Genomic DNA, 16,418 nt, shown 5'->3' with positions numbered 1-16,418 from the left:
GGGGGCTTTTGGGCGCCGGATCCGGTCGTGGCTGGGATCAAAAGTAATTTTAAAAAAAAAGATTGGAGGATGGTGGGTGGTCAACGATGCGATGTTTGTTACATAACAAGCGAGTAAGAGACTCTTGGATACTCGGTACTGTATGTGCTGCTGTAATATGACCTGGGCTGGCAATGTTGTCTGGTGTTTGTGTGAGAAGAGGGAAAGCCAACGGGCAAAGTCGAAAGGCGGAGAAACACGTCGTTCCCACTGACAGAGTAAACGGAAGGTGAACGTGGGTGTATTACAAGGCTGTGGCATCAGGCAGGTGCATTATTCATAGTGGAGCAGATTGCCGATTACCACAGCAACTTCTTTTTTATAATTGGTCAGCCTTGCACACATGCCGCAGCTTCTCCCCTACAGCTAGCTGCCCCTGTCTCTGCAAGACATTTGCATCATTGACAACTTACCGTAGCACGTCAGCAAACAGGGCTTGGGATGACACTTGCTCCATCTCTTCTTTCAGTCAATTCAGATACCCGCCCGTGCCTCCCTAGTGTATTGCTCTTTACCGACCCGCTGCAACAAGCCCCGGAGCCGAAGCTGAAGGACGACACCTCTCCAACCAAAAAAGCCACGTACACTTGCGCCTGCCCAAAGGTAACCTGGCTGGTCTTTGACACCTTTGCGACCAGCATCAGCAGCCGCAATACCAAGCCAAACATCTTCACCACCCGCACCACCACCACCACCACCACCACCACCACCTCCTCCTCCTCCTCCTCCTCCTCCTCCTCCTCCTCCTCCTCAAATCAAAATGATCCGCTCAACCCAAATCGCCCGCATAGACGGTCCGTTCCCCCCTTTTCCCCCTCCCTTCCCCCCCCCCCTTCATCAACTAACCTTCACCTCCTCCCCCAAATAGGAGTAATGCTCTGCGCCTCAACAGACACCTCCCCCTCCGACCCCCCCGACCTAGCCGAAGTAAAATCCCAAATCAAGCTCATCCTCCGCCGCCTAACCCGCACTTCCAACCCCCAAGCCAGCATCTCGTCAGGCGCCTACACAATCCACTACCTCCTCCAGTCCGACATCGTCTACCTCACCATCACCGACGCCTCCTACCCCCGCAAGCTCGCCTTCACCTACCTCTCCGACCTCGCCACCGAGTTCTCCACCACCTACCCCCAGCAGCAGCTCATGTCCACCATCCTCCGCCCCTACGCCTTTATGGAGTTTGACACCTTCATCAGCCGGACAAAAGCTACCTATTCTGACGCGAGGGCGACGCAGAACCTGGACAAGCTCAATGATGAGCTGAGGGACGTGACAAAGTTCATGACCAAGAATATTGAGGATTTGCTGTATCGGGGGGACAGCCTGGAGAGGATGGGCGAGTTGAGCAGTAGGTTGAGGGATGATAGCGCAAAGTATCGCAAGGCGGCCGTGAGGATCAATTGGGATTTGATGCTGAAGCAGTATGGGCCTTTTGCCGGGTTGGGGTTGTTTATATTGATTTTTGTCTGGTGGAGGTTTTTCTAGGGGGTAAGCACTGCGGGAAGGGGGAGATGTATTGGAACTAATGAGGCGGATGGACGTGAGCATTTGGAGTTATTGGGAAAGCGACATGTTTGAATATGTATAAATATGAGCAAAGGCATGCGAGCAACTGGCTAGGCAAACAGAGCTTGGGGGCTAACATGTGAATATTAAGGGTTTACAATGGTCATGAGATCACCTCGGTTCTCCCTATTTTGCCCATGTTTTGACATGAATTCATGTAATGCTAAAATCTACGTAATTACACACCAGCAACCTCCACTCCCATGGCAACACCTCATTTCCTCTTGGTCGCCTTCCCCTTCTTCTCAGCCCCCGTCACTTTAACCGCCTCCTTCTCCTCCTTCGGCTCCTCCACAACCTCCCCTTCCTTCTTCTTCTCCTCAATCATCTTGGCCCCTTCCTCCTCCTCCTCCTCCTCCTCCTCATCATCACCCCCCTGACCAAACTCGTTGACCCTGGTATAATCAACCTTGTACACCCACCTCTGATAAATATAAATAAAGAAAATCACATCATCCCTCAAGGTCGCCAACCGATGCAGAAACGGCATCTTGATCGTAAACGCAAACAAGTCATCAATAAACGTGTTCAAAAATTTGTACATCATCGCCTTACCCGGCATGTGCGCCACGCTTTTCAGTCTGTAGTTGATATACAAGCTCGGCAGCATCATCAAGAACCCATAGGCGTAGACCGAACCGACAAGCGTGGCGATGATGTAGCTGTACCACGACTTGTGGGTTTCATACACCAGGGAATAAACCGCGTAGGCGAGGAGGAGAGGCACGCCGGCCATGTACATGTACTTGAAGGCGATCTCGTCGTACTCTTTAGTCTTTTGCTCCGTGGTGCTGAGCTTGTGCTTGTCTTCAAAGGAGATGCGGTAAGGGATGAGGGAGTTGGGGGAGGCGCGGACGCGGACGTTGACGACGGTGGTGATTTTCCAGAGTTCGATCAGGATGCCAACGCCTTGGCCTCCGAGGATCATCCAGGAGGTGTTTTGGGATTGGTCGATCAAGTAGAGAAAAATGACGGTTTGCATGAAGACGTTGGCGAGGATGGATCTGACGGAAATACCAACATTGTCCTTCTTCTTGCGGTAATGGGCGATATCAGAGCCGAAAGCCAAAGTCTCGAGGATCATGTGCGCGATGCTGACGATGATGGTGACGCAGAGGAGGATGGGGTTGGTGTCCATGAAGATCTCCTTGACCATCTCGATCTCGCTGCCGTCGCCACCACCGGCTGACATGCCGCCTCCCCAGGCCGCCTGGCGAGCTTGTTCCTTGCTGTTCGTCTCAATGGGGGCCATGAGCTTGAACTTCCAGTCGGCCAGGTTGTTGAGGTCAATGCGGATGGGCAAAGTGGTCACGGTCTCGTTCACGATGGTCATCTTGGACTTGAGCTGCCAGAAGGTGTTGACGAAGAGGATGGGGTAGTACCATCCATTCTGGCCAGTTCCGTCACGGGCACCTGTTGCCTCGAGACGGATATACTGGCGAATAGCTGGATGAGCCTGAGGAAACGAAAACGTGCCGCTACCAGGGATGAAGGACAGCGACACGTTGGGGTGGTAGTAGTTGGCGACAATCGGGCCAGCCTGCTCGGGTTCATCCTCCACCACGACTTCCTCCACCTCGGCATTGTCAGATAGCAAGTTCCTCGTCTTGGACTCCTTCTTCTTGGGGATGTACTGTGTCAGAGGGTGAACAAAGTGATAAGCAGCACCAGGATCGTAATTGCGCCGAGTCGGATCGAGAGGGGCGCCGGACAATCCAATGTAAAAGTGTCCCCAGAGAGTGCCGTTTTTCTGAACAGGAACTGGCACATTGATAGTTCCCTCGGCAACTCTTGTGTCGCTCCAGTTGCCAATCCTGAACCCCTTCTCCTGAAAGACAATGGTGTCCTTGGGTAGCTTGTCGAGAGGCTCAGCAACGAATGACGGGGAAACGGTAACGATGATATCGACGGCGCTGTTGTCTGGCCAGATTGGGGCGATGGATTGGGGAATATGGCTGTAGACAGCTCCGTCGTTCAGCTGTCGTGGGCGCTCATGGTATGGTGGTATGGCACCAGTTGCGACTTGGACTACCTGTCCGTCGGCGTTGGTGACAGACGTGGTCTTTTGGCCGCCTCCTGTGAACTGTTTCATAACAAACTGCATGGCCATCCACATCGCAAGACCTTGGAATATTTTCATGAGCATCGATTGCTGGAGCCATTGTTAGTGAACATGGTCAAAGACAGCCAGCCGTTGGGTAGCATATCAACCTACGCCTTGCTCCTCCTGGCGAGCAGGCTCAGCGCCTGCTGCCGCGACGGGTTCCGGCATCTTGGGCGATTTTATTGATTCCGGAGTTGACTTTAGTTCATATGGGAAGACGTTTGGAAATAAGGACAAGAAAAATCCAAAGAAAAAAAAAAACGTCGTCTTTGCAAAGGGCACGTTTTCCGAGACGGACGTTGCGCTTTGTGTCTAGCGTCGTGGCGTAATTCCAAGCCCTGGATCACTGAAGTGGCCGGCCGGCCGGCGCTGCAAATCAAAGTCAGGGACGAGGCCACGGTTCCACGGCAGCTCCCGAGGCTGGGTGGGGGTCCATGCACCCCACATATTTCAACAAGGTGCTGTTTTGTTTGTTTCACTTGAGGCACATATCAAGAATAAGACAGGGCATTTGAAGTTCATCTTTTATTAGGGGTTATGGTAAAGCTATCGGATACCAAGACAGTCAAAAGTCCATGATGTGACGGATATCTTCATCAGCCTCAGCTGCGAGGCTTGACGCTCCCTTATACAGGAGCTTGTCGGGTATTTCCAGCGTCTGCCGAAGGTCCCAAATCCTGGTCATATGATGCCAACAGCATCGAGTTTCGTTAGTAGTATTCCGAACATCGAGGATAGAAACAACTGCTTACCTGAAGAAAAAAAAAAGGTGGTGAAGCCTCGTCCTCAACAGAGTAATCGGAATCGAAGGATGAGGCTGCCCGTCCGAAGAGAGACAGCCACACGCCGCGTATTGCACTCAAGTGATTTTCTCACAAGCTTCGTAATGACTCTCCCAGAGGGACACCAGCAAGAAAACCGCCGAAGCAGCCTCTCCTGGGCCCTGCTTTTCTGATGCCAATTACAGACGCAGAGTTGCGTCAAGCCGTCACCGGCAGAGCTCGCAACCCATCGACACAACCCTCCGAGGAAGGCTGTGGGACGGACGAACTGGTGTGAAGCAGATTCTCCGAATTTCTCATATGCGTAAAGGATCCTCCGAAGAGGTCGAAAGTCGTGTGTGAACAAGACTTTCCGTTTGTCGCATAGAAACGCAGCGTTGAAGAGGACGAGGCTTCACGCAGAAGAAAAAAAGAAAGAGAGTGAGAGTTCGCTGCAATTGAGTCAACCACAATTTGTATCGCCAAAATAAAGTGGGGCCATCAACTGCCTGTCCGGAAAGCTTATGCACAGACCAAGGGGAGCTCTCACCGCCCGAATCTTGCCCCACGGCACCGCCCGCCCCTCCACCGGCCATTGAACCCCTCCATTCATCGATGAAGACTTGTGAAGACAAGTAAGTTGAGGTAGTCTGGGACCCGACGAATCAGTGTACAACGACAAAACTAGCATCAAGTTTGATAGGACAACGGTGCCATCTCGTGACTGCCACGTTTGGCCATTTTATCTCTATATTGGGGAATTCCCAATCCCATGATTTGGCCTTGTGAAGCTCGTGTGGTGTTCGGCGCCGTTCGATTCGTCAAAGACGAGCCGCCGTTATGTCATACATCTGGCCCACATCTGGCTTCATCAAAGGTCCACGTTCACGGCCAACAGGTCGCTCAATCCCGCGAGTTGCCTTTCAGGTCCATGTCGACCGAGTTGTGTCTCTCATGTTCAAACATATATAAGTATCATCCCAGTCTCGCTGTTCATTTCTTCCTAGTTACCCAGAACGGTGCTTTGCTCGGGTCTATTATCTTCGCCTCGACGACAATCTCACTGAGCCTCCCTTTGACTGCCACCTTCTACATCTTGTCTTACAATTCCAATTCGTTTAAATAAGAACCAACTCCACTACTCTCACCAGCAACCGCCCTTGTTTAGAGGTTCGCCGAGCGTCATCAACCAGGGGATCCTCGGACTCTTTCCCAGAAGCGCATAATAAATCCTCCAGGTTGCTTCCAGTCAACTTGCTTATCCCGAGTGACTCAGACGACAGCTCACAGTTGGACTTGTATACACCACCCCTTCCATACCAGCCCGCCGTCCCATCTAATCTTCTTTGCGCCTTACCACCAACAAATCCCCTCGTAAACGCCACAACTCGCCCATCATGGAATCAAACGGCGCCAACAACAACAACAACAACAACAACAACAACAACGAAACCACCCCCAAGCGCACAAAAATTTGCGTCTACTGCGGCGCCTCCCCAGGCTTCAACCCCATCTACGTCGAAGCCGCCCGCTCACTCGCAAGAGAAATGGCCAAAAACAACATCCAACTAGGTACCTCCCCCGCCTCCCTTTGACTCTCTCCAGTCCTAACAAAAAATCTCCAGTCTACGGAGGCGGCACAGTAGGCCTAATGGGCGAAGTAGCCCGTACCCTCGTCTCCCTCTCCGGACCGGACTCAGTCCACGGCATAATCCCTGAAGCCCTCGTCCGCTACGAGCGCGACGCAAACTACTCCTCCACCATCCCCGACCCGTCCAACCCTTCCTCCCGTCCCCATACCTCCTCCACCTCCTCCCTGACAGTCCCGGAAGAGACAGTCTTCGGCCGGACAACCATCGTCCCCGACATGCACACCCGAAAACGCCTCATGGCCCAAGAGGTCCTCAACGGTGGCCCAGGCTCCGGTTTCGTCGCCCTGGCAGGCGGGTACGGTACCTTGGAGGAGCTGTTTGAGACCATGACGTGGAACCAGCTGGGCATTCACAACAAGGGAATTGTCATTCTCAACATCAACGGTTTCTACGATGGCATCAGGCAGTGGATCAACAAGAGCGTAGAAGAGGGGTTTATCCACGGTGGGAACAAGAACATCCTTGTCGAGGCCAAGACAGCAGAGGAGGCGATCAGGGCGTTGGAAGAGTACAAGGTGTCAGATGCGGCGCTCAAGTTGAACTGGAGCTCGCAATAGGGAATGTGGTAGATGGACGGAGAAACTAGATGGAATGGCCAAAAAACAAAAATATCATAAATCAAGACTCCTTTCGCTCAGGCGAAATCAGTGGCCCATCTCAGACTCTGATGTAGCTTTTCATGCTCAGAAGTGCTTTCTCTATCTCTTCCAAAGCGCTGGGCCTGCATAATAATCACAAAGCCCGACCCACAAAGGGTCATCAATTTCCATCTGCGCAATCAACTGCAACAACTGTATTTGCATCTGTACCAACAACCGAGCAAAGAACTCCGGACTGACCTCCCTCAGTGCGCCAGGATTCCTCCATACAATAACTCGGCCGTTATTGCTCTCTACGCATCAACATCCATCGCCGTGCTCTCATCCTCCACCGTCGCCGCCTGAGGCCCCCCCTCCTTCTTATCATCCGCCACCAGCTCCAAATACCTCTGCACCTCGTGCCCATCAAACACCTGAAACGGCTCCGTCTTCTTCGTCTCCTTGACATAGCCCACCACACCCACACTGGTATTCTCCACCGTCAGCTCTCTATCCTGCACCAAACTCTCCTTCAGCGCCCTCAACCCATGCTCAATCAGCTCCTCCCGTGTGCTGGTCTTGAACTTGTCCAGGTTTCTCTCGAGATACGTCCTCGCCATCTGGGACCTGGCACCAATGGCAAAGGCAATCATCTCCTCCGTCATGCCCGACGGTTGAAATTCGAAGAGGTGAGGGCCGGAATCGTCCACGCCGGCGACGAGGAGACCAACGCCGTAGGGGCGCTTTCCGTAGTGCTGCGTGTTGATCTGGGCTTTGGAGCCGATCATGTCGACGAGGGAGCGGATGGGCATGTTGCGGGAGTAGGTGAGGCGGTGGCCGAGGCATTGCTGCTTCATAAAGTTGGAGAGGACGCGGGCGTCCGAGGTGAGGCCGGCGATGGCGATGCCGACGTGCTCGTCGATGGGGAAGAGTTTCTTTTGGTACGAGGAGAGTTCTTCTGCGTTGCGCTAAAGGGGGGGGGAGGCGGAGGACATGAAGTGTTAGATGTGATAGGTGTTAGTTAAAAGGTGGGGGGGACGCACCTTGATCGCTACGAGGACGGCGTGTGTTTTGCTGGCGATTCCTACTACGACTGAACCCTGCTTAACTGCTTCGGCTGCATACTCGACCTGGAATATCCGCCCCTGTGGGGAGCTGGGTTGGTGAGAGAGAGTGTGTCAGTCAGCGATGTTGACCAAAAAGGTGGGATGCCCCGAGTCGCAGCAGCAATAGCAAGCAAGCAACTTACAATGTGACCGAGTCGTTGTCGTAGTTGTTCCTGAACATGGTGGCGGCCTGTTCGACTGTGCTGTTTGTCTGATCCGAGGTGCAGTTCAAGTCTCTATGATCAACCCTGACGGTTCGATTTTATATCAAGGTGGTAGAGAAAGTGGTTGTGGTCTGGTCGTCAAGTTGCAGTGTGGTAAGGCGGTGTTTGTGGTTGATGGTCGAGCTCCCACCCAGCTACCTCAGCAACTCCCCCAGGCAGCTCCTAGCTTCGTCGTCGCCTGCCGCAGAGGTACGTTATCCGCTTTTGGGGAAAGCACGGGCCTTGGTTTATACTGAACTAGTCTTATTCAGGGTTAGCGCCTGCCAGCCGCACAGGGGAGCCCGCCAAGGCTGACCTACCCAGCCGTCCGCGGCGTCGGCGTCACAGGTCACAGGCAAGAACGCAAGCAAGCTCCAACACACGTAGACAGCTTCAAACTCTTTGACGCCACCGTCATCGCACACGACCGCACCCAGTGATACCGACTCGAGATACGGCCTGTTAGTATCAGCCAGGTCATAATCAGTCATCCCATCGCAACGACACATACACTCGCCCAACCCCCAGCCCCCCCCGCCTCACACCTCAGCCAACCAACCGTCACAATGCCCACCGCCGGCCTAAAAACAATCATAGCCCTCTCCTTCGTCCTCGCCCTCGGCTTCCTCCTCGTCATCCTCTCCTGCGCCCTCTACTCCAAATACCATCCCCTCCTCGTCGTCGCCACCTACGTCCTCGCCCCGGTGCCCAACTGGATATGCTCCCACTGCGCCAACCCCGACGACTTTGTCGAGAGCTCGGGCGCCGCCATCCTCGACCTGGGCCGGTTCTGCACCGGGTTCTTGGTCGTGATGGGCATCGCGCTCCCGGTGGTGCTGGCGCATAGCGGGATTATCGCCACGGCGGCGGCGGTGATGAGCATTGTGGGTGGGTTGTTGATTTATGGGACGATTATAAGTTTTGGGCAGTTTTTTCAGGAGGAGCAGGAGTTTTAGGGGGAAGGGGGCGATTCTTGAATGAGTGATGGGGAGATGGATACCCATGAGCGGATGGAGGGTTCGGGAGATTGACGATGATGGGGGTAGCTTTATGATGAGGAATAGGGAAAGGCTATGGTGTTTGAGCTTGTTTTATCCATTATTTTTGATTTTTTTGTACAATTACCGGTGTTCGACGAAAGGTATGCAATCATGTCATGGGAGGATGGGGCAGGTAGCGAAGGTGGGAACGACAGAATGGTGTGTGGGATTTGTTTTTTTCGGTTGATAGTCTTTGGAAAGTTGGGACTGAGGTTAGGAGGGGATAAATCAAGGTATTTTCTCTCAATATTCTTGTTGTTTTGATATGTTTCAAGGAAGCAATGCTGGCGAGTCTTTTTGCCTTGTTTGGAAACCCATGGCCTGGATAGAGCCATCCATATTCTACCAAGGCTGGGTGGGGCCTTACCAGGATGATTACCAACGCTCATACATTGCCCAGCCTCGCGTTCACATCTTGAAATACTTGGGCAGCCCAGCTTCCCTGTTTCAAACACTACAAACATGTTCACATAAGTTTCAAAATCTCGAGCAACATATCCCTGGTCATGGACTTGACCGTGGAGGAAAAGATGTTCTTTGATAGAATTGAGAAGGAATTCCTTGACTATGTCCAAAATGGTATCCCCATCCGTTTCATATATGTCAAAGAGATGCGGCTCGTTGATCGAGCTTTCGTGCAGCAACATTACCTTCCCCGTGTCAGGAGGTTGAGAACAAATCCCGTCACCCTGGAATTCATTGAACATACCTCCTCAACCAAGCCGCGCATGCAGGCTTACCTGCAGACGGTGGTGAAATATGACATGCTCTCCCACAGCTGGCTGCTCGCGCCGACTGCGATCAAGTTTTACGACAGCAATTGGCAGCCCTTGTACGGTGAAGGAGGCGACAGAGCCTTCTGTCGCCTTGTCGAGGCCATCATGCTGGCCAGCGGCGACTCGACGGTCTTGAACTGGTGCGGTGGCGCTGCAGACTTACATAATTCCAATGCCATGCCGCACTCGCCCATTGCCTACCTCTGTGGCTTCCCACACGACGATTATCTCTGGTCAACGGAAGGACTGGACATGGCAATGACAAGCCGCGGACTGCAAGTCCAGCTTCTCATACTTCCCATGAAACTACGAAAACATATTTGTGTTATGGCTCAGGTGCTACCTCGTACGACCTCGTCCTCTCATGCTGTTAGCTGTAGTTTTATAAGAACATCGGTCATGTTGTTGCCGAGCTGATGCCAACGATCGATCCGTCGGAAATGGAGTGGGCACTCGGTGTATTCAACTACATACCCGCAAACGAGCTAGCACTTCCACACAAGTCGGGCGCATACCTCTTGTGCAAGAAAAAGCCGGCTGTGGACCAGAGCCGGATGTTGGGTTCAGAAGGTGAGGTTGTGACAGTGCAGACTACTAGGTTGACGGCTTATAGTTGGAACAAAATGTCGACAGCAAGACCAATCCACTTGACTCTCAAAGGCGTGAGTTCTGAAAAGGAAGCAATGGTGGTTGATAAAAGCCGTTTAGAGGTTGTGTATCTCTGACCATATCTATCCTCTCTGCCCGCACACCACACCGAAACAGTGCGTTAAAGCATTGCTTCCTTACCTTCAAAGTTTTGCATCGTTGAGTCTACCATATACATCATTGGATAATACTACAACAAAAATGAAAACGCCCGCGCCGACATGCCCATGTTGAAAACCAGATGCCCTGTTTTTTCTGAAACCTGCCAAACCACCAGACACACGTTGAGTGTGCTCTGCATTTGCACATCTATCCCATCCTTCAACCTACCACCCCCTTAACAAACCTCCCCAAAAACCCTCAACGGCCCCGCCAACTTGGTAAACATCTCCTCCCTCTCCCCCACCTCCGTGCTCAGTATCGTAACCGCACCCCCGGCCCCAATCCTCCAAACCTCCTCCTCCCCCCCCTCCCTCCCCACCTCATCATCCCACCTAAACAAACTCCTGATCGTAACACTCCAATCCCCCCGTCCGCTAACACAATGATACCCCACAACCCCCGAATACAACCCCCTCTCCCTCCCCCCTTCCACCCCCCTGAGTATCTCACAACTCCTCCTCTTCGGCGCCCCCGTCATACTCCCCGGCGGCAGCGCCCCCGCCAGCGCATCCAACCCACCATACCCCCCCTGTCTAGGCAACTGCCCCTCAACAACAGTGATCATCTGAAACACAGATTGATACTCCTCCACCTTTAGCAGATCCCGCACAGTCACATTCCCCGCTCCGCAGATGGAGTGCAAGTCGTGACGAACTAAGTCAACAATCATGAGGTTTTCCGCCTCCTCTTTGGGGACGTGGAGGATTTTCTCTGCTTGGGAGAGGGTGGAGCAAATGTCCGACTTGCGGACTGTGCCCTTCATCGGACGCATGGAACATTTCCCTTGACGGTCGTAGGTTAGGAAACGCTCGGGGGAGGCGGAGACGAGGGTTGCCGGGTGGAGGCGGAGGTAGGACGCGAAGGGAGCGGGTTGGCGGGTGCGGAGGTGTTTGAACAAGGACCAGGAGTTGGGCCGGGTGGCGGGGGAGGAGGAGAGGCGGGGGTGTTTGGGTTGTGTAGGTGATAGGGGTGGTTGGACATCGCTGAGGGGACGGGTGATGGTTGTTTGGTCTGTCAGGCAGAGTTCATACGACTCCCCCGCGGCGATGTGTTCTTGGCAGAGCCGGACCTTGTCCTCGTACTCTTTTGTCAAGGGGGTTTGGATGGAGGTGGTGCTGCGGGATGGGCGGCGTTTGGTGGGGGATTGGGGGAGTTGGGTGTTGTCTTTTTTGGAGTTGAAGGACGGTCGGCGTTGGGTGTTTTGGAGGGTGAGGAGTTTGCCGGTTGTTTTCTCTAGCCAGGTGTCTTCCTCTGAGCCGCTAGAGCGGAGATGTTGCACGTGGACGACGCCGGCGAGGTGGTCAATGACGATGCTCTTGGTGATCCAGCTCAGGCAGACGTCTGGTCGATGGTGGGGGCGAGGGTGGTCGAGATTGATGCCAATGTCCATGAGCCCCTGCTCGTAGGTAACGTATCCCATAAAACCTCCCAGAAAAGGGGTCGTCTCGGGCCCTTCGACGTCGATATGTCTTGCGTCTTGGAAGGCTGCAATCAGAGCCCAGATGCTGCCATATCTGGCAATCGGAACCTGCTGTGATAAGTTGACTGACATTCCCCCAACAGCCTTGAGCTTGGTGGTGGCATAGTCATCGCCGGCGTGGTATTCAAGACGCAGGGCTTCGTCCAGACCAGCCGCAATAATGCTGTATCTGCCGCGGACATCAGCACTCGATATGGCAGGTGCCGCGTTGGCCGAGTCCAGGATGATCCGCTCAGAGGCATCGGGATCAACTGCCTCTACGATATCCGGGACCGGAATGCCGCGAGGCAAGGGCACCGAGACAGAGCGCAAAACTGGGTCAGACTCAAACTTCTCCCACCACTGCCCCGAAGCCCTAGGCTCTCCTGACGGTGTGAGCTGAGAGAGCAGGCTCGGCTTGATGGCAGCCTCTGCCAGGTTGTGTCCATCCACCAGGGTCGTCCTCTTGTGTTTTTGATTCCACCCGAGCGCTTCCTCGAACCAGTTGACAATGATCTTGTTGCCCTCCTCTTCTGTGCACACCGACTCGGGATGATATTGCACACCCCAGAACGGCTTGGTCCTGTGCTTGACAGCCATGAGGATTCTTTCCGTTCCAGCTTCGAAACCCTCGCCCTCTTCACGCTGCTCCTCCACCCAGGCCAGCGGCAACAACTCAGGGCAGCCGTCCTGAGGCTGCCACCGAGCTTCCTCCCATTCTTGTTGGTCGATGCCCTCCTGTCCAACATGGCCACACAAGCTGTGATACAGCGTTGCCTTGAACCCGTTCACCCCGGCAAAAATGTCACCCTCCACCGGCGCAACTGAGTCCATACGGTGGATGATTGTTCTGACCATACCATGCAACCCCCTTCTCAGTCTCTTGACCTGACCTCCCTGGCAAGAATTGACGAGGCTCTGAAAGCCCAAGCAGATTCCAAGCACTGGCAGGACATTCGCCTCCTCCAATTCCCAAATAAACCTCATAACGCCAACATCCCGTTGGTTGCCCGGATTGCCCGGACCTGGTCCACAAACAACGGCATCATATCTGGCAAGCTCCTTGACAAATCTCGACTTGGCCTCCTCATCCGGTGTTGAATCAATGCCGAAAGGAAAAAGCGATGGCGAGTCGATATGCAAGACCGAAACCTCGACATCCAAGAGGGTCTGCAGCAACGACGTGATGTTGTTGGAGAACGAGTCGTAGGCGTCCAGGAAAAGGATCCGCTTTCGTGGAGGCTGCTGCTGTCCTGGCTGCATCTTCACTTATTTCCGCTTACCCTATCCTCCTCTTCCTCTTTTCCTGCCTCAGATTTGTGTGTCTTTTGAAGCTATTCCCTCCAATGAGCGACTGATACCGAATGGCCGGGTTTAACCGCTCATAAACCGCCGAAGAATTGAATGATAAGCGAGTGAAACCGAGCCGAGAAAATCGTGGGACCGACTCTGAAGTATATCGCCCAGCAGATGCACGAAGAGAAGAAATAAACTGAAATTATGAAGTCATACTGCAGGGACCGGCAAGGAAAACTGATTTAGAAAAAGAAAACAAAAAGATCAAGATAATTTGGCAGGTGGCAAAGATGTATGAGATGCCGAAAAGTCTCAACCCATCAATGGGACCTTTTCTTTTTTTTTCCTTTTTTTTTTTCCTCTTTTGTTTGTCACAAGGAATTCTGAATACTCCGGTCTGGGCCCGGGTCTTACGCGCCCACAACCCTAACCCACACATGTCTCCGACCGTCTTCTTACCTCCGCTTTCGCTACGACATGACAAACTCGAATACATAGCTGAGATGTCGCGACAGGGCCCGACAGGGCCGGAGCTATTTTGGGTGCCAGGAACTAATGTACAAATACTCCGTTAAGATGTTCTTGATCCGCAGTGCTGTCACGGATATAAGCATCTCGAGCCTCGTCTCGTAGGGCTGAGGTTGCTGATCGGCCTCAGGTACGGCACAGCGAGGGGGGGTCAAAGGTGGGTTGAGAATTAATTGGACAATGCTAATGGCAAAAACACGCATGGCATTCCCCTTTTAAACCCATGCCGCAGTAAGCTACGTACTACTTACTATGCACCTGTCTCTACATAGCATGCGATCCAACGATAGGTGCAGTTGGGTCTGTGATGGCGTTTACTGTCTGCATGGAGCTACAGTCAGCTGTTCAACTCGCTTCTTCAACCCCAACTCCCTAATAAAGACCATCATCTCTTGTTCCTGACCAAAGTAGAAACACTTTAACTCACGACACGAGAAAACACGACCCCCGCCATCAGCATCACGAAATCTTATCGCTTATCTTAGCGTCCGAGGCCGCCGAACTAGACTGCTGCTTCCCTGCCGGTGCCCACTGCCAAGCCAACCTTAAGCAACCCCCCTCCTCCCTAGAGAGGACCCTCTACAAGGGACCCCATAAATCGACATCATTCCCGGCACCCGGCACCCGGCACCCGGCGCGTTGGACAAGACTCCGACAAGACCACGACAAGACTCGGTGGAAGATAGTGGAAGAAGGAAAGGTGTTTGTTTGTTTCGGACGAACCAGTTTTACTTAAACAATATATCACGGGCCCAAGTCCCGTTCGGCAAACTACTGACAGGTACCTGGCGCAACCAGCACAAAGTCCCGGCTTGTGACGACGAACCGAACCTCCTTCGACACCTCCAATAGTTCACCGGCGCAAAGATTGAACAGTCGAACTGGCCAGACATTGGCGGGCGAGCAAGAGATGAGTAACGCTGCCGGCGGCAGCAGCCGCAAGAGCAGCGTTGTCAGTGGCTTTCACGGGGAGCGCGCAGGAGGGGCAAGTTCAGACACAGTCGGCTCTCTTCTGGCCGCCATTGGGACATGTCTGACAGATGCGCTGCGACTATTCATGTTTGCCGACAAGCGTCACTGGGGACCCGACGAGTTCGAACAAACGCGCGCGTTGGAGGACGCACTCGACGAGGCAAAGAAGGACTTTCAGGAAATGGGACAGCTGGTGCGCGGCCAGTTCTACTACGAGAACGACAGGATACGTATGTTCTTGTGTCTCTTCTTCCCCACATCTCTTCCCCTGAGATATCCTAACTAGCCATGCCCTCCTTTCACAGCCGAATCCCTCAACGAACTCCGCCTCCTCCTCGCCCAGTTCCAAGAACACTACGAAAACCTCAAATCCTGGGCCCGTCAAGGCGGCCCGATAAACCCCATCTGGGCGCGCGACACCTCCTCCCTCCGAAAAGACCTCCACCGCGCCCAATGCCGCGCCGCCCGACGAATCTCCCTGATAGCAGAACAGCCCACCCCCCGCTGCCTCGGCGCAACACAAGTATACCGTCTCCAGAAACGAAACGAAGCAGAAAGGTTACGCCTCCAGAAGCAGAGAGAAGCCCTGCCGCCCTGGCAGCAGCAGCAGCAACAATCCCATCATCACCAACGCCCAGATCACAACATCCAATCCCCCACCTCCCCGGACAGTACCATGCCCCAAATCACCACCAAACACCACCCCCTCCGCCACCCCCCCTCCCTCGAATCCCTCGTTCCAAAATGCAACCAAATCGGCCGGTTCCAACGCCTCAACAGCGGCAACCCCTCCGAGTCCCCCTTCAACGACGCAGCCTTCATCTGCGACTTTTGCAACGGCTACCTCGTCTGGCCCGACCTCCGCACCATGCCCTCTGTCAGATCTACCCTCCCCCAACAACCCCCACCAGACCCATTATCACCAGCATACGACTCCAAAACGGTCAACAATGGCTACCCCCACTGGCAAGCCTCCGGGCTGTCATGCACAGCCAACGAGCCAAAGACACTGGTGTTTGCGCCGTTGGCGATAGCGAACCACATGCCCCCCGAGCCGGGGGAGTGGCAGGCGGGGATTATATGTCCCTACTGTGAAGAGGACACTTATTTGGACGAGGGGGAGGACTCGGGGGAGATGAAGTATGTGATGGACGACAAGGGGTTTGGGAGCGTGGAGGAGTTTAGGGAGCATTTGGAGTGGTATCATACTGCGATGGCGGTGCCGAAGCTGGAGGATGTGGTGCCCGAGGTGGTGAGGGGGAGTTGTGGGGTTATGTAAGGACATTGGGTTGTTGGTTAATAATATTTGGTGTTTTTGGGAAAATTGAATTAGCATGGCGTTTTTTTTTTTTTGTTTTTTGGTTGGGATAATAGGGTGGGATGATCAAGAGTAGGATAGAACCTGGACTGCTGTGGAAATAGCATGATGCTCTCTTTCGGAGGCGGGGGCAACAACAATAGTGAAATCATACAAGCTAATCCCTCACTTTTTCATTCCTCATGACCACAAACGTGGTACTTGTCGATA

At 53.5% G+C, this 16,418-nt stretch overlaps 9 protein-coding genes across 9 annotated transcripts; 6 read left to right on the top strand and 3 right to left on the bottom strand.

Moving 5' to 3' along the window:
- Positions 1-440: 440 nt before the first annotated feature.
- Positions 441-1,673, top strand: SEC22 (SNAP receptor). The gene is made up of 2 exons (XM_062887458.1): positions 441-833; positions 908-1,673. Exons 1-2 carry the CDS (start codon positions 800-802, stop codon positions 1,522-1,524), a joined length of 651 nt encoding a protein of 216 aa, XP_062745569.1. The 5' UTR covers positions 441-799; the 3' UTR covers positions 1,525-1,673.
- A 64-nt stretch (positions 1,674-1,737) lies between these two features.
- QC762_205660 (uncharacterized protein) lies at positions 1,738-4,097 on the bottom strand. Its single transcript, XM_062887457.1, has 2 exons — positions 3,821-4,097; positions 1,738-3,757 (listed from the first exon to the last, which is right to left on the bottom strand). The coding sequence occupies exons 1-2, from the start codon at positions 3,875-3,877 to the stop codon at positions 1,820-1,822; spliced, it is 1,995 nt and encodes a 664-aa protein (XP_062745568.1). The 5' UTR covers positions 3,878-4,097; the 3' UTR covers positions 1,738-1,819.
- Positions 4,098-4,927: 830 nt separating this feature from the next.
- Positions 4,928-6,869, top strand: QC762_205650 (uncharacterized protein). Its single transcript, XM_062887456.1, has 2 exons — positions 4,928-6,042; positions 6,096-6,869. Exons 1-2 carry the CDS (start codon positions 5,868-5,870, stop codon positions 6,677-6,679), a joined length of 759 nt encoding a protein of 252 aa, XP_062745567.1. The 5' UTR covers positions 4,928-5,867; the 3' UTR covers positions 6,680-6,869.
- Positions 6,693-8,246, bottom strand: PRE5 (Proteasome subunit alpha type-6). Its single transcript, XM_062887455.1, has 3 exons — positions 7,950-8,246; positions 7,744-7,855; positions 6,693-7,668 (listed from the first exon to the last, which is right to left on the bottom strand). The coding sequence occupies exons 1-3, from the start codon at positions 7,985-7,987 to the stop codon at positions 7,015-7,017; spliced, it is 804 nt and encodes a 267-aa protein (XP_062745566.1). The 5' UTR covers positions 7,988-8,246; the 3' UTR covers positions 6,693-7,014.
- On the top strand, positions 7,833-8,449 carry QC762_0037160 (uncharacterized protein; the record flags this gene model as incomplete). The annotated part of the gene is made up of 2 exons (XM_062883313.1): positions 7,833-8,219; positions 8,288-8,449. The coding sequence occupies exons 1-2, from the start codon at positions 8,145-8,147 to the stop codon at positions 8,447-8,449; spliced, it is 237 nt and encodes a 78-aa protein (XP_062745565.1). The 5' UTR covers positions 7,833-8,144.
- A 126-nt stretch (positions 8,450-8,575) lies between these two features.
- Positions 8,576-8,965, top strand: VPS55 (Vacuolar protein sorting-associated protein 55; the record flags this gene model as incomplete). Its single annotated transcript, XM_062887454.1, has 1 exon — positions 8,576-8,965. The coding sequence occupies one exon, from the start codon at positions 8,576-8,578 to the stop codon at positions 8,963-8,965; it is 390 nt and encodes a 129-aa protein (XP_062745564.1).
- Positions 8,966-9,555: 590 nt separating this feature from the next.
- Positions 9,556-10,242, top strand: QC762_205625 (uncharacterized protein; the record flags this gene model as incomplete). The annotated part of the gene is made up of 1 exon (XM_062887453.1): positions 9,556-10,242. The coding sequence occupies one exon, from the start codon at positions 9,556-9,558 to the stop codon at positions 10,240-10,242; it is 687 nt and encodes a 228-aa protein (XP_062745563.1).
- A 568-nt stretch (positions 10,243-10,810) lies between these two features.
- Positions 10,811-13,357, bottom strand: QC762_205620 (uncharacterized protein; the record flags this gene model as incomplete). Its single annotated transcript, XM_062887452.1, has 1 exon — positions 10,811-13,357. The coding sequence occupies one exon, from the start codon at positions 13,355-13,357 to the stop codon at positions 10,811-10,813; it is 2,547 nt and encodes an 848-aa protein (XP_062745562.1).
- A 1,199-nt stretch (positions 13,358-14,556) lies between these two features.
- QC762_205610 (uncharacterized protein) lies at positions 14,557-16,169 on the top strand (the record flags this gene model as incomplete). The annotated part of the gene is made up of 2 exons (XM_062887451.1): positions 14,557-15,120; positions 15,196-16,169. The coding sequence occupies exons 1-2, from the start codon at positions 14,829-14,831 to the stop codon at positions 16,167-16,169; spliced, it is 1,266 nt and encodes a 421-aa protein (XP_062745561.1). The 5' UTR covers positions 14,557-14,828.
- Between the last annotated feature and the right edge of the window lie 249 nt (positions 16,170-16,418).

This window comes from Podospora pseudocomata, assembly GCF_035222375.1.
Source record: "Podospora pseudocomata strain CBS 415.72m chromosome 2 map unlocalized CBS415.72m_2.2, whole genome shotgun sequence".
Classification (NCBI taxonomy): Eukaryota; Fungi; Ascomycota; class Sordariomycetes; order Sordariales; family Podosporaceae; genus Podospora; species Podospora pseudocomata.
This window is presented reverse-complemented; position numbering and strand designations above follow the sequence as displayed.

Excerpts from the sequence above, each read along its gene's own strand:
- SEC22 (XM_062887458.1), top strand. The coding sequence starts at position 800 with ATGATCCGCTCAACCCAAATCGCCCGCATAGACG. Across the intron at positions 834-907 it reads CCAAATCGCCCGCATAGACG|GAGTAATGCTCTGCGCCTCA; the intron begins GTCCGTTCCCCC and ends TCCCCCAAATAG.
- QC762_205660 (XM_062887457.1), bottom strand. The coding sequence starts at position 3,877 with ATGCCGGAACCCGTCGCGGCAGCAGGCGCTGAGCCTGCTCGCCAGGAG. Across the intron at positions 3,758-3,820 it reads CTCGCCAGGAGGAGCAAGGC|CAATCGATGCTCATGAAAAT; the intron begins GTAGGTTGATAT and ends CAATGGCTCCAG.
- QC762_205650 (XM_062887456.1), top strand. The coding sequence starts at position 5,868 with ATGGAATCAAACGGCGCCAACAACAACAACAACAACAACAACAACAAC. Across the intron at positions 6,043-6,095 it reads CAAAAACAACATCCAACTAG|TCTACGGAGGCGGCACAGTA; the intron begins GTACCTCCCCCG and ends AAAAATCTCCAG.
- PRE5 (XM_062887455.1), bottom strand. The coding sequence starts at position 7,987 with ATGTTCAGGAACAACTACGACAACGACTCGGTCACATT. Across the intron at positions 7,856-7,949 it reads GACAACGACTCGGTCACATT|CTCCCCACAGGGGCGGATAT; the intron begins GTAAGTTGCTTG and ends TCACCAACCCAG. Across the intron at positions 7,669-7,743 it reads CCGTCCTCGTAGCGATCAAG|CGCAACGCAGAAGAACTCTC; the intron begins GTGCGTCCCCCC and ends CCCCCCCTTTAG.